The 13,981-nt window shown below is 37.2% G+C and overlaps 2 protein-coding genes across 16 annotated transcripts in view; both read left to right on the forward strand.

Annotated features, from left to right (window-relative positions):
* Window positions 1–12,551, forward strand: part of citb (citron rho-interacting serine/threonine kinase b) — a 135,385-nt gene extending 122,834 nt beyond the window's left edge. For 4 of the 15 annotated variants that reach the window (XM_068223087.2, XM_009303725.5, XM_073910035.1 and 1 more), the window contains 7 exons: window positions 1,696–1,804; window positions 2,097–2,225; window positions 4,871–4,951; window positions 5,038–5,116; window positions 6,729–6,902; window positions 11,558–11,876; window positions 12,117–12,551. In XM_068223087.2, coding sequence (XP_068079188.1) covers window positions 1,696–1,804; window positions 2,097–2,225; window positions 4,871–4,951; window positions 5,038–5,116; window positions 6,729–6,902; window positions 11,558–11,876; window positions 12,117–12,140 — 915 coding nt within the window. In that variant the 3' untranslated portion in view covers window positions 12,141–12,551. Of the gene's footprint in view, window positions 1–1,695; window positions 1,805–2,096; window positions 2,226–4,870; window positions 4,952–5,037; window positions 5,117–6,728; window positions 6,903–11,523; window positions 12,006–12,116 lie in introns of those variants that run through there. The other 11 variants (XM_021478361.3, XM_068223088.2, XM_068223089.2 and 8 more) reach the window with 4 other exon arrangements.
* gcn1 (GCN1 activator of EIF2AK4) overlaps window positions 1–13,981 on the forward strand; it is a 779,792-nt gene that overhangs the window by 402,733 nt on the left and 363,078 nt on the right. The window lies entirely within an intron of this gene.

The raw sequence follows: 13,981 nt of genomic DNA on the forward strand, positions 1-13,981 counted from the left end.
ATTTTTTAAGAAAATGTTAAATGTAACAGAGCCCCGTTACATTATTCCTTTATAAGCCCATTTCAGTCAGATAATTCCTGCTTTCAGATCCACTAAAATGGCAGGTGACAATCAAATCAAGCAGATCTGTGCTGTCTGAAGAAAACAAATTACTTATAAATAGATTGAAATAACATATAAAAACTAAATTGTTGTTTTATTTGTTATTTGTTTAACTACTACATTATTACATTTATTTTTTATATGAAGCTTTTTGTTTCGAGTATAAAGAAGGATTTGTTTTATTTGCTGCTTAGCAGAAATCCTCTGGCTTTTTTCTTTTTTTGTTGTATCGAAAACGTACTGAACCGTGACACCACTTTCGAACCGAACCGTGATTTATGTAAACCGCTACACCCCTAATTTATATATATAAAGCGCTCTGCAAGTAAACCTCACTCTTACATCAAAAAGTGCTCTAGTGACAGATGCTAGAGGCCAAGGTCTTTAGCCTCCTTGTTACAGTAACCAACTCCCATGCAAAGAACCGCAGGTTCGATCCCAGCTCAGACCGGGTTGGGTGCAGTAGGACCAGTGGGTTACAAAAGGTATGTAACATTACACCAAGGATTACTGTAGCAAAATCCAAGGTAATCAATAGTAGTTACATTTATCTTGTTCCAACTGGTCCTACACTCCCCCACTCGGTCCGAGCAAGGATCAAAAAAGAAATTGCTATATGGGAGGCGAATGGGGAGTGAGGCTTCTGCGCTGCCTTCACCAGCTGGCCTCAGTTAGACACTATACTACAATATACTTTAGCATATATTAAAAATTGTTGTAAATAATACACTAATACACTTTAGTATGCTTCATAATCAAGTCCATGGTCTTTAGCCTCCTTGTTAGAGCAACCGACTACAGCAATTGGGTAATTTGTTTATATTACTATTGTTGTATTACTACAGGTATGAGCTGGTCGGTTGTGAACATTTGACGTTTTTGCAACACAGTGCTTTTCCATACTTAACTAGCAGGGGTCCTCATTGAGCTCTCATTTGGAAAGCTTTGAGTAACGAACCTTTTTCCTATACAATTGAGTTGAAAGTTTCATTGGTTCAGAAAGCTTCAATAAACAATCACTAATGTCTGGTGCAAGTGTTGGTTAAAGTATAGAAGAGAGATATATAGAAGAGAGTATAGAAGAGAGATAGAAGATAGAAGAGAGATAGAACAGTGTGTTTTCCACAGGTGGTTTGTCAAGCCCACTCACCTGTGTGAGGCGCACTCAGATTTGCATAATGTTGTGAGGTTGTGATGTGGTGTGGTGGAGGGGAGAGAAGAGTGCGTCCTGGTTTCTCTCACATTCAAGACAGTGAAATGGTGGTACTGTAAATGAAAAAAAAAATCCCAAATTACATATAAATTAATCGAAACTTCAAAAATGAAATATGTTAATGTCTGTATTGCTCCGTTATTTGTGTTTTCAGACTGTTATGAAAGAACTGTATATTTGAGAATTGTCAATTGTCGGTGGTTTGGTGAGACAAGTTCACAATAACCCTTTGATTTCTGAAATTTAGCAATGTATTTCCTTCACAAACAGCTGTGATGTCTGACGTGCTTTTTCCTTCTGGTGTAACTTAAAAGACTCCTCCAGAGACGCACACACACACACACACACCCCTCTAATGATCCGTCTTTTTCATCTCACAGGAGATTGAAACTCTGGAGCCGTGCAGCTGCATCCACTTCACCAGCTACAGCATCATCATTGGTACCAATAAATTCTACGAGATCGAGATGAAGCAGTGCGTTCTGGACGGTACGTAAATCACCGTCACCCAGTGTGCGCCCAGTTAGATGAAAGTCAGTCCAAAAAAGATGGTCTGGCATCCGATGTATATCTCCTGTCTCATTGGAGATTGATGGCTGTGTTATTGAAAAGGTTTCAGCCAGTCATTGCAGTCATTTTCTCCACATTTGCATATTGCAGTGCCGATATCTCTGTGGTTGCACCGGCTGGCGGGCCGCTTGTGGGAACATGATCCGGCACTTATCATTTGTAATTGAGCATTATGTAAACAGCGTTTTGCATGATGGACTGTTTTTGGCAGAGTTCCTGGACAAGAATGACGTGTCGCTGGCGTCGGCTGTCTTCACCGGATCCTCCCACAGTTTCCCCATCTCTATCGTCCAGGTGTCCAGCACTCCGCAGAAGGAGGAATATCTGCTGTGTTTCCACGGTCAGACACGCATTACAAAGACGCATAACTTTTTATATGTTTGTCTTGATGTTAGGAAGGGTAGAGTATCCAAAATCTATGCTAAAGTAAAAGTACAAGTACTTGCGGAAATGTCTACTCAAGTAAAAGTAGTAAAAAAGTATATATTCTATTATTCTATTCTATTATTCTATTACAGAGGTTTTCAAAGTGTGAGGTGCGCCTCCCCTGGGGGGCACCAGAGCATGTCAGGGGAGGCGTGGGAAAAAATATTATATAATAGAAATATAATTATTAAGGTTAATTATTATATGTATTTTTTATTATATTTAAACGTTTTAATTAAACAAAGCTTAAAAAATAATACGTCAAAAATAAGAAAAACTTTTTTACCCAGAAGGCCATAGCTGTGAATTCGTTTCTGTTTGGCAAGCCCGCCAATACAGGTATATGCCTGCTAATACAATGGATCGGTTTCTGAGACCCCCCCGATTCAAAGCCTTCAAGTTCAGGGCTTAAACCCAAAAGATGACGATATGAATATGATGGTCAGTATTTGAGTTTAGGATTTACGTGGACAGGACCAGCTGATGAACCACAACCTTTATGTATGGTTTGTCAATATATTTTGGCTAAAGACAGCATGAGACCCGCTAAACTTCAACTGTTTTGACTGGGATGGACAGTTCTTGGATCTGTTCTATTCATATTGAACAATCATCCTATTTTTAAAAACGGTATATTAAAATACTTATTACTCTGTAAATAATTGCACTTTCATGCAAATGATGATAAAAGTGAGTTAACAGTCTGACATCTGTCTGTGTCTTATATATACTGTGTATATATATATATATATATATATATATATATATATATATATATATATATATGTATATATATGTATATATATATATATATATATATATATATATATATGTATATATATGTATATATATATATATATATATATATATATATATATATATATATATATATATATATATATATATATATGTGTGTGTGTGTGTGTGTGTGTGTGTGTGCGTGCGTGTTTGGGAGGAGGGGGGCGCCAATAGATAAGTTGTGTCATAAGGGAGGCCCACTGTCTTAGACTTTGAAAAACCCTGTTCTATTATATATAGTGTAAATATATAATAGAATCTGTCCATATAAAATGTGTAGTAACGGTGCTCATCATTTTTGGTGGGTGCGACTAAATTTTGTCTGGTGCGTCTACATTTTTGAAGTTGGAAGTGCCGGTGCTACCAAGAAAAAAGGTTCATTTTTTAAAGAAAATGTTAAATGTAACAGAGCCCCATTACATTATTCCTTTATAAGCCCATTTCAGTCAGATAATTCCTGCTTTCAGATCCACTAAAATGGCAGGTGACAATCAAATCAAGCAGATCTGTGCTGTCTGAAGAAAACAAATTACTTATAAATAGATTGAAATAACATATAAAAACTAAATTGTTATTTTATTTGTTATTTGTTTAACTACTACATTATTACATTTATTTTTTATATGAAGCTTTTTGTTTTGAGTATAAAGAAGGATTTGTTTTATTTTTTGCTTAGCAGAAATCCTCTGGCTTTTTTTCTTTTTTTGTTGTATCGAAAACGTACTGAACCGTGACACCACTTTCGAACCGATCCGTGATTTATGTAAACCGTTACACCCCTAATTTATATATATAAAGCGCTCTGCAAGTAAACCTCACTCTTACATCAAAAAGTGCTCTAGTGACAGATGCTAGAGGCCAAGGTCTTTAGCCTCCTTGTTACAGTAACCAACTCCCATGCAAAGAACCGCAGGTTCGATCCCAGCTCAGACCGGGTTGGGTGCAGTAAGACCAGTGGGTTACATAAGGTATGTAACATTACACCAAGGATTACTGTAGCAAAATCCAAGGTAATCAATAGTAGTTACATTTATCGTGTTCCAACTGGTCCTACACTCACCCACTCGGTCCGAGCAAGGATCAAAAAATAAATTGCTATATGGGAGGCGAATGAGGAGTGAGGCTTCTGCGCTGCCTTCGCAAGCTGGCCTCAGTTAGACACTATACTACAATGTACTGTAGCATATATTAAAAATTGTTGTAAATAATACACTAATACACTTTAGTATGCTTCAAAATCTATGCTAAAGTAAAAGTACAAGTACTTGCGGAAATGTCTACTCAAGTAAAAGTAGTAAAAAAGTATCTGATGAAGAAGTTACTCAAGTTAATAGTTACTAGTTACTTTTAATTTATTTTATTGCAATATCGCAAGTATCATGCAGCCCTAATAATAACCATTTTTATTTCTGTTAAACATGTAAATTAACTATTTTGAATTTTTATCCATCTATAATTATTGTTATTATTATACTATTATTACTATTATTATTATACTATTATTATTATTGTTATATTATTAGACTATTTTTAGTATTTATAACGTGATTAGGAGCTGAATTAAATGAAATGTGACTTCAATGCAGCATTCTGCAAAAAAAAAAGAGACAAAAAAAACTGCATACTCTGGGATATTAAATATATACAGAAGCACCAGCAAAAGCAAAGTCACTGATGATTTAGCCTTCCCCAACTGCCTTTTAATGAGCAATACAATAAACTGCATTGATTTCTACATGGTTTTCTGACTTCTCCTAACAGAGATCGGAGTTTTTGTGGATGCTTACGGTCGAAGAAGTCGCCCTGATGATCTGAAGTGGAGTCGACTTCCCCTGACGTTCGGTAACTCATTTTCCTTTCCTGACTAATCCAGAATGCAATAATGAGAATCTCCAGACTCATTAACCGAAGCATCTGTTTGTTTCCAGCCTTCAGAGAGCCGTATCTCTTCGTGACCTACTTCAACTCTCTGGATGTTATTGAGATTCAGGGACACGCAGCTCTTGGGTAGGACATTCAGCAACACGAATGCACACAGGACACCAATAACAGCATCACAAATAGGGCTGCACAATATTGGAAAAATCTGACATTGTATGGATACAGTATATCACAGAAAAAATATCACAATTTCACCAAATAATTTAATAGCACTATTTTTGAAAGAGTTTATAGTCTCACTTTTTTTAAAGGTTCAATTCACGCTATTAGCAGACCATTCAATTTTACTTTCGCAACAATAAACTACTGATTTAGTCCTTATTTATAAGGTAGTTTAGGTATTGACTTAGGGATGTGAAATAAGATCATGCAGAATTTGTACACTCACCGGCCACTTTATTAGGTACACTTTACTAGTACTGGGTTGGACCCGCTTTTGCCTTCAGAACTGCATAGATTCTACAAGGTACTGGAAATAATCCTCAGATATTTTGCTCCGTATTGAAATGAAAGCATCAAGCAGTTGCTGAAGATTTGTCGGCTGCACATCCATAATGTGAATCTCCAGTTTCACCACATGCCAAAGAGGCTCTATTGGATTGAGATGTGGTGACTGTGGAGGCCATTTGAGTACAGTGAACTCATTGTCATGTTCAAGAAACCAGTCTGAGATGATTTGCGCTTTATGACATGGTGTGTTATCCTGCTGGAAGTAGCCATCAGAAGATGAGTACACTGTGGTCATAAAGGGATGGAGAAGGTCAGCAACAATACTCAGGTGGGCTGTGGCGTTGACACGATGCTCAGTTGGTACTAATGGGCCCAAAGTGTGCCAAGAAAATATTCCCCACACCATTACACCACCACCACCACCAGCCTGAATCATTGATTTAAGGCAGGTTAGATCAATGCTTTCAGCCTCGGTTATCTGTTCTTAGTTGACAGGAGTGACACCCGGTGTGGTCTTCTGCTGCTGTAGCCCATCCGCCTTAAGGTTGGTCATGCTTTGAATTCAGAGATACTCTTCTGCAGACCTCAGTTGTAACAAGTGGTTATTAGAGTTACTGTTGCCGAGCTAAATTCTGAAATACCAAAAATCATGCCACTTTCAAAGTCATTTAAATCCCCTTTCTTCCCCATTCTGATGCTTGGTTTGAACTGCAGTAGCTCGTCTTGACCATGTCTACATGCCTAAATGCGTTGATTTGCTTCCTTGCGATTGGCTAATTAGAAATCTGCGTTAACGATAAGTTGGACAGGTATACCTAATAAAGAGGCCGGTGGGTGTAGTTTATAAGTACTAATAAGCAGACAATATTTTACTAACATGCATGCAAATAAGCAAGTTAATAATGAGAATTGGTCCCTAAAGTGTTATCAAATATATTCATTTTGATTGATTGGGATGATTCTGTAGGGGAGCGAGTCATGCATAAAATGTAATAAACAAACCACAAGCATAGATGAATGCAATAAAGCAAAGATAAAAGTGAAATAAGTGGTGCATGCTTTTATATTTTTGTATATATATATTTTAAAACTACAATGCAAAGTCAACTCCACATTGCATATGTATGGGATGTGACTATTGCGGATGCACACATTATGATTTGGAAGCTGAAACTATTTATTATGCAGCCCTAATCAAAATGACACTGAATCTTCTTCAAACACACAGGCCTCCCAGTCTGGTTCACCTGGACATTCCTAACCCACGTTATCTGGGTCCAGCCATATCGTCTGGTGCCATTTATCTGGCCTCGTCCTACCAGAACAAACTGCGGGTGATCTGCTGTAAGGGCAGTCTGGTGCGGGAGTCTGGAGAGCTGCAGAGGACCGGCTCCAGCAGGAGGTGTGCTTCCTTTTTCAATGCCTGGACAAATAAAAGTTGCTGGATTGAAGCGAGTATATTCAGTTCAAGTCTGAATTATTAGCCCCCCCTGTATTTATTCTTTTTTCCTCAATTTCTGTTTTTAGATGAAAGAAGATTTTTTAACACATTTCTGAACACAAATAACTAATTTCTAATTACTGATTTCTTTTATCTTTGCCATGATGGCAGCACATGATATTTGACTAGATATTGTTCAAGGTTTTAACTTTGTTAATTAGGCAAGTAAGGATAGTTGTTCTGTAGACAATTGAAAAAAAAAATTGCTTAAGAAGGCTAATAATATTTACCTTAAACTGCTTTTATTCTAGCCAAAATAAAACAAATAAGACTTTCTCCAGAATAAAAATATAATTGGAAATACTGTGAAGAATTCGTTGGTCAGTCATACATCACTATTTGAAAAAGAAAAAAACAGGAGGGCTAATAATTTTTAAAGCTCCAAATTAATCACGCCCCTGGCAAATTCTGACTTTTGAGCTTTTGTTCAAATTTAAGTAAAGCTGATAATTTCTTATCTCCATGAGCATGCCTCTTATACATCTTATTATCTCTTGGGAGAAGCTGGTGTCATTTCTGGTCTGCTGGTTGAGTAAAAGTAACCTTAAGTCTGAATTTTCCAGGGGTTGGAATCATTTCGTGCTTGCTCTAGACCAGAAATGCCCAAACTAGGGCCTGTGGGCCAAAGTTGGCCCACTGTAAAATTTTATTAGGCCCACCGTCCTGTCTAAGAGGAATGACAGGTACTTATTTTACAGATATTGTGATTTAATTTACCTTTCGGCCCACAACCCTCAATCAGGTTTAGTTTTTAGCCCTTTATAAGAAAGTGTTTGGGTGCCTCTGCTCTAGATTTTCAATGTGGCTCATGTCAGCTTTCTATCACATTTTGATTTTAGTAAATCTCTGAATTTTCATTCTGGAAAATTCAATATGTCTAACAAAGAATTAAAAAGCTACACACAGCATTAGGGTTAAAAGGGATAGTTCACCCAAACATTTACACACTATTTTCTCTCTCTTGCTTCCAAACTGTTGAGTTTCTGTCTTCTGTTGACCACTAAAGAAGAAATGATAAAGATAGCGGAAAATCAGTAACCATTCATAGTAGGAAATACTATGGAACTCAATGGTTCCAGGTTTTGGCTTTCTTCAAAATATATTCCTTTGTGTTTAACAGAAGGAAAAAAAAAACTCATAAAGGTTTGGAACAAGTTTTTGTCTTGATTCTAGTCCAAATATCAAAAAAATATTAAATTAAGAAACAATTCGAGACAAGCAAATAAATATTGTCTTTTCAGAAATAATGTCCAAATGAATGCTTTAAATCAAGATTCTTTTTTTTTTTTTTTTTTTTGTGACTACCCCATTGGCAGATTAATGTTGACTTGTTTCTGAAAACAAGACAATATTTTTTTTTTTTGCTTGGGTAAAACCATTTCACAAAAACATCCATCTTTAAAGTCTGCATGAACTGGAAGCTGTGACTGTATTTTTTTAATTTTTTTTTTAAGTTGTGATGCAGTTTCTTAGGGAAACTGAATATTAAATGAGAAAACAGTGGACGTGACTGAAGTATATTAACCACACTCAATATCTCAGACTTAAGTTATCTGAGAATTAGGGATGCAATGATTATAGATTTTGGTTTTACCAATCTAGTCTGAGGAATAAACACATTTTATTTACAGTTCAGAACACTACTAGTGTAGAAAATCACATGAAAACTCTGTATAGTGAGAAAGTGTTATTTATTGCAGCTCAAAATAACATAGCACATAATAATATTAAAAACAAACAATTGTTCATTTCTCTTTGGATTTAAAAATAAGTGAAAAACCTTTTTGACATTGAAACATAAGTAATAATTTTACATTGAAAATAAATGTCAGAATAATAAATAAATTAAAATATAAAGTATTAAAAAATAGTTTTTGTCTACTGTGAATCTAAGTAGCATAATTAGTATTTTTTGTTTTATTTATAAGTATTTTATTTTATTTTGGCAAGACCTTGGATTTGTATCTGTTACTTGTGTTTACCCTTTGTTGGTACATAGAAGTTGTCTCTTCCTACTGCAACTCTCTACTAGCTGGGCTTCCAGCTAACTCTATCAAGCCTCTTCAACTGCTCCAGAATGCAGCAGCACGAGTTGTCTTCAATGAACCTAAACGAGCACATGTCACTCCGCTGCTAGTCCGTTTGCACTGGCTGCCAGTTGCTGCTCGCATCAAATTCAAAACTCTGATGTTTGCCTACAAAGTGACTTCTGGCCTAGCACCTTCTTATCTGCACTCACTTCTGCAGATCTATGTGCCCTCCAGAAACTTGCGTTCTGTGAATGAACGTCGCCTCGTGGTTCCATCCCAAAGAGGAAAAAAATCACTTTCGCGAACGCTCACGCTCAATCTGCCCAGTTGGTGGAATGAACTCCCTAACTGCATCAGAACAGCAGAGTCACTCGCTATTTTCAAGAAACGACTAAAAACTCAACTATTTAGTCTCCACTTCACTTCCTAATCTGCAATTGCCTATTTGAATATCACACTAACTGTACAAAAAAAAAAAAAAAAAATTACTAACACTTCCCTTCTTAGACTTTACAGACCTGAAACTTGCCTTTAGTACTTATTCATTGTTGCTCTTAGTGGTGTAAATTGCTTCCTTGTCCTCATTTGTAAGTCGCTTTGGATAAAAGCGTCTGCTAAATGACTAAATGTAAATGTAAATGTAAATGTATTTTCCTTTTAAAGAGATCAAATATAGTGAAAGACTGCTAAATCTCCATCTTCAAGGCACATTTCATTAACTATATTACAAAAATGTTTGGTATTTTCATTTAGAATTTTTTTTTTCTCTTCAGAGTAGAAATGTGTATAGTCTATAAAAAGTATGAAGCGGATCGGTCAGTTCTTGTCACGAGACTTGCGGTGCGCTTGTGGCATTCGTTCAACTAGATGCAATTTTCACTTGGAACTTGCACACAAAAGATGCAGTAACGTGAACGGCCCTTAGTTAATAGCCTCAGCTATAGTTAAACCAGTGTACGTATTAGCCTCAGTGTACAAACTCAGAACTTCAAACTAGAGCCAGAGTTAAGTGTAACTGTACTGTATTCTAATGACATTTTTGAGGAATGCAGTAAAGTAACGAATTACATTTTAAATTCATGTAATTTGATTACTGTTGCTACAGTCAGTGTAATTGCGTTACTTGCGTCACAAATATAGTTTTTAGCAGAAAAAAATGCTTCTTTTAAATCACGTTTTCCGCTGCGCAGTCATTTAATAAACAGGCGCTTTTAAATGGGGTATATGCCGAAGCATGCTAATAGGACTTTTAATTTGCCAGTAACCTGGGTTAAGCGCTTCCGGCGAATTGAATGCCAATGCAAAATCTGTTTTCTTTAAAAATCAGCGATCTTCACTTGCTGAGTGATATCCAATTTAAAGTGGGTCTCAGATTGTACAATAAGCAATGCATTAAATTATATTTCCCCCGCCATATCTTTATAATATGAGCATTTATTTTACCCCAGTATATTCAATGGAGCTTCTGCGTTAGTCTGCCGATTCTGACGGGCGCGTACAAGTAAACAGCTTCTTGTCTCGTTTTATGCTTGAGCAACCAAATAAATGCTAAAGTTTATTTAACTGAATGTATTTAAATGACATTACAACATCGATGCTGTATAAGGAACCGTAAAAAATGGAAAAAAGTTCCCAATAACAGGTCACCGGAAGTGTATCAGCATGGGAACAGCACTAGCTCGGCATATACCCTATTGCTGGAGAAAGCGAGCTGAAATGGTTACTTACGACAGTGGCTGCTTCGTCAACTGAAATTCAGACATTACTTTGATTTTATTAAGTGTAAAAACAAAAATACTGCTGTGGAATTCAGTCAATGTCCAGTTTTCTTATAAATTTTAGATTACTTTCAACTCGACCAGCAACTGCAAGCACTTGAACCGAAAACATTATTTACAATACTCGTCACCAAGGAGGACACCGGTGCCTAAACTCAGCCTAAACAGACTAAATTGGATTGCTGTGCAGGTTTGGGATTGAAGATACCTTCTGGCATATTTTTATGTTTTTAAAATAACTTCAAAATAAAGTAATAAGTATTCTGATTACTTTTTACAGGAAGTAATTAGTAATGTAATCTGATTACAATTTTGTAGTAGTAGTCAGTAATTTGTAATCTATTACGTATTTAAAGTAACTTACCCAACACTGACTAGCGCACAGTTGGCGTAACTTTGTTTAGTTGTTCCATGCTGAAACGCAGTGTTAAAAAGCCTTTACGATTAATTAACCGTGACGAATTAAATCGTGGTTAATAGTGAAATCGATTAATCATTGCATCCTTACTGAGAATTGAACTGAAACACAGCACAGGAAGTGCATTTCAAGATTTCAATTTCAGATTACAAGGGCATTTGGTCTTAATGACGTGCATAAATTAATTGTTAACCACAAAACTAGCAATGTGAAGCTGACCAAATCAATATGGTTAGATTTGACCTCATGTGTACTTTAACACTTCACATGCATGTTATGAATCATCTTGTGTGCAGTCAAAGCATCATGCATTTACCCGAATCTCCACAGCAGCCCCAACAAGCGCGGTCCACCAACATACAACGAGCACATCTCCAAACGTCTGGCCTCGAGTCCTGGAGCCCAGGAGGGGCCCCTGCACCGCGAGCCCAGCACTCCTCACCGCTACCGCGAGGGCCGCACCGAGTTCCGGAGAGACAAATCTCCAGCCCGGCCCCTGGAGCGAGAGAAATCCCCGGGCCGTCCGGTGCTAGACAGCCGCAGAGAGAGGTCTCCCGGTCGCTTCGAGAGCAGCGGCAGCGAGAGAGACCGCGAGCGGACACGACTGCACACTAGCTCTGTACGCACCCAGCTGACCCCCGTCAACAAGGTACGCATGAGACACTGCCACGTAAACTGTGTGTCCTTCTAGCGGCGCGCACATCGACGTTCATGCATGCACAAACAAAACAAATGCATCAACATCCGCAGCTTTATAGTTAAATATCTTCTAAAGAAAGTTAAGAGTCTCTGGGGAAAACCAGACGTTAAATGGGCATCCTTTGATGTTTGCGTCAGACAGCGAAAGTTGAATTGTTGAAGTGACCTCTTTATCCTGGTGGTGGTGTAGGTTTGGGACCAGTCTTCGGTCTGAGAGCGTTCCCGGACGGATGACGGATGGATACTTCCTGAGTAGATGGACGTACCCTTTTAACAGGCGCTTGGTAAAACTCTGAATGATATCATCTCATGCCTGTAAAAGTGAACGGAGCCATGTTGTTTCACTCGCAGCCCCAGAGTCGGGGACGTTGTGCTGATGTTGTAAAACTCTGTCCATGCTGTAATCATCACGAAGGTCCACGGGCAAGAATAACCAGGACTTTCTTTTGTTTGTTTTGCTTTTGGAGAAAGACTTTAAGGAATATTCCAGGTTCAGTAAGGTAAGCTTTTTCAACAGTGTTTAATGGCATGGTTACCACAAGTTCTTTTGACTTAATTTCTTATTTTTTGTATGTTTTTACTGTAAGAAATGAACAATTTAATAATACAGATAATTTCAAGCAGAGTTTCCCCAAAATACAAATTTATTTTTTTCATGCAATTTTTATTTGAGAGATAATGGACTTTTTTTTGCTTCCATAAAATCTCTTCTCATTAGCCCCTTTCACACATACAGACATTTCCGGAAAATTACCGGCAATTTTCCGGAAAGGTCTGTATGTGTGATCAGGCCCTTTTTGAAAATACCGGTAAATTAGTTCCGGCTATTTTCCGGAAAGAGAAGTTGTAACATTACCGGTTATTTGCCAGAATGCTGCGCTGTGTGAACGCAAAAAGAAGATTGCCGGAAAGAGCGTGTGCACTTCTAGAACGGGCTGATGTGAGACATCTACTTTAGCCAATCAGAACACTCAAATGCATTCACGTCTGCGCGGTTTATAAAAATGAAAGCCTTTGAATATTTTTCCAGACAGATCTTAGCTGCTAGATGTTAGTCAGATAACGTTTATATGTTTATCTTAATGCCAACGGTGTAAATAAGTATCGATAATATGCTTATGATAAGCCGTTGTTTGTTTACCTTCAAGCTCTGCGTCGCGTGTGCCCGTAAAGCAGCATCTGATGACACACACACACACACACACACACACACACATCATGAACATCTCGACATGCGAAAGTGTTTCTCTATATGTTTTCATCGAAGTTGTTCACAACACTGATCCATCCAGAGTTTGTAATGTAGTCAAATGTTTACAAATACAAGCGCATCCATTTAGAGGTAATTTCTGGTTAATGATGTCAGAATTTACCGGTATTTTGGAATGGATGTGTGAACAGTCTTTTCCGGAAAAAATCCGTAACATCCATGCCTGCGTGAACAGCGCTTTTTTAAATCTACTGGTAAAGTCGTTCTGTAAATTTTCCGGATATTTACGGGTATCACTGTGTGAAAGGGGCTATTGACGAGTTGAAAGAAAACGAGAGAAAATGTGTGATAATTGTATTGCAGATTATCTATCTGAAATCTCCACTTTAGTAGCACTTGCTCCAAATCTTTTATTTGTCTGAAGAACTGATTACACCAAAGTACATATAAATCTTTTCCTAATAATATTCTAATGACATATGCCAAAGTTTACAGTATAATTAAAAACTATATTCTAATTACCTGCTCTACTGTGTACAGCTTTATTCAGAATATATTTTAGTGCCACCTAGATTCTGATTACCTCGACCAAAGTTTAGTTTTATTCCGATCTATATTCTGATTACATACAATAACTTTACAGGTAGTTCATATATATACTTTTAAATAAACTGCATAGTTGCAATCTAAACAGCTACATTCTTGCCCAAAAAAGCCTCAAAACTACATTATGTTGCAATATTCGTTAAACTGTAGTCCTCTAGTTGCTCGTGTGGGTAAAAAGGGTGATATTACTTTAATACCTCATGACTATCAGCCAATCAGATTTGAGAACCCGACAGAAT

This window comes from Danio rerio, chromosome 8 (assembly GCF_049306965.1).
Source record: "Danio rerio strain Tuebingen ecotype United States chromosome 8, GRCz12tu, whole genome shotgun sequence".
Lineage (NCBI taxonomy): Eukaryota > Metazoa > Chordata > Actinopteri > Cypriniformes > Danionidae > Danio > Danio rerio.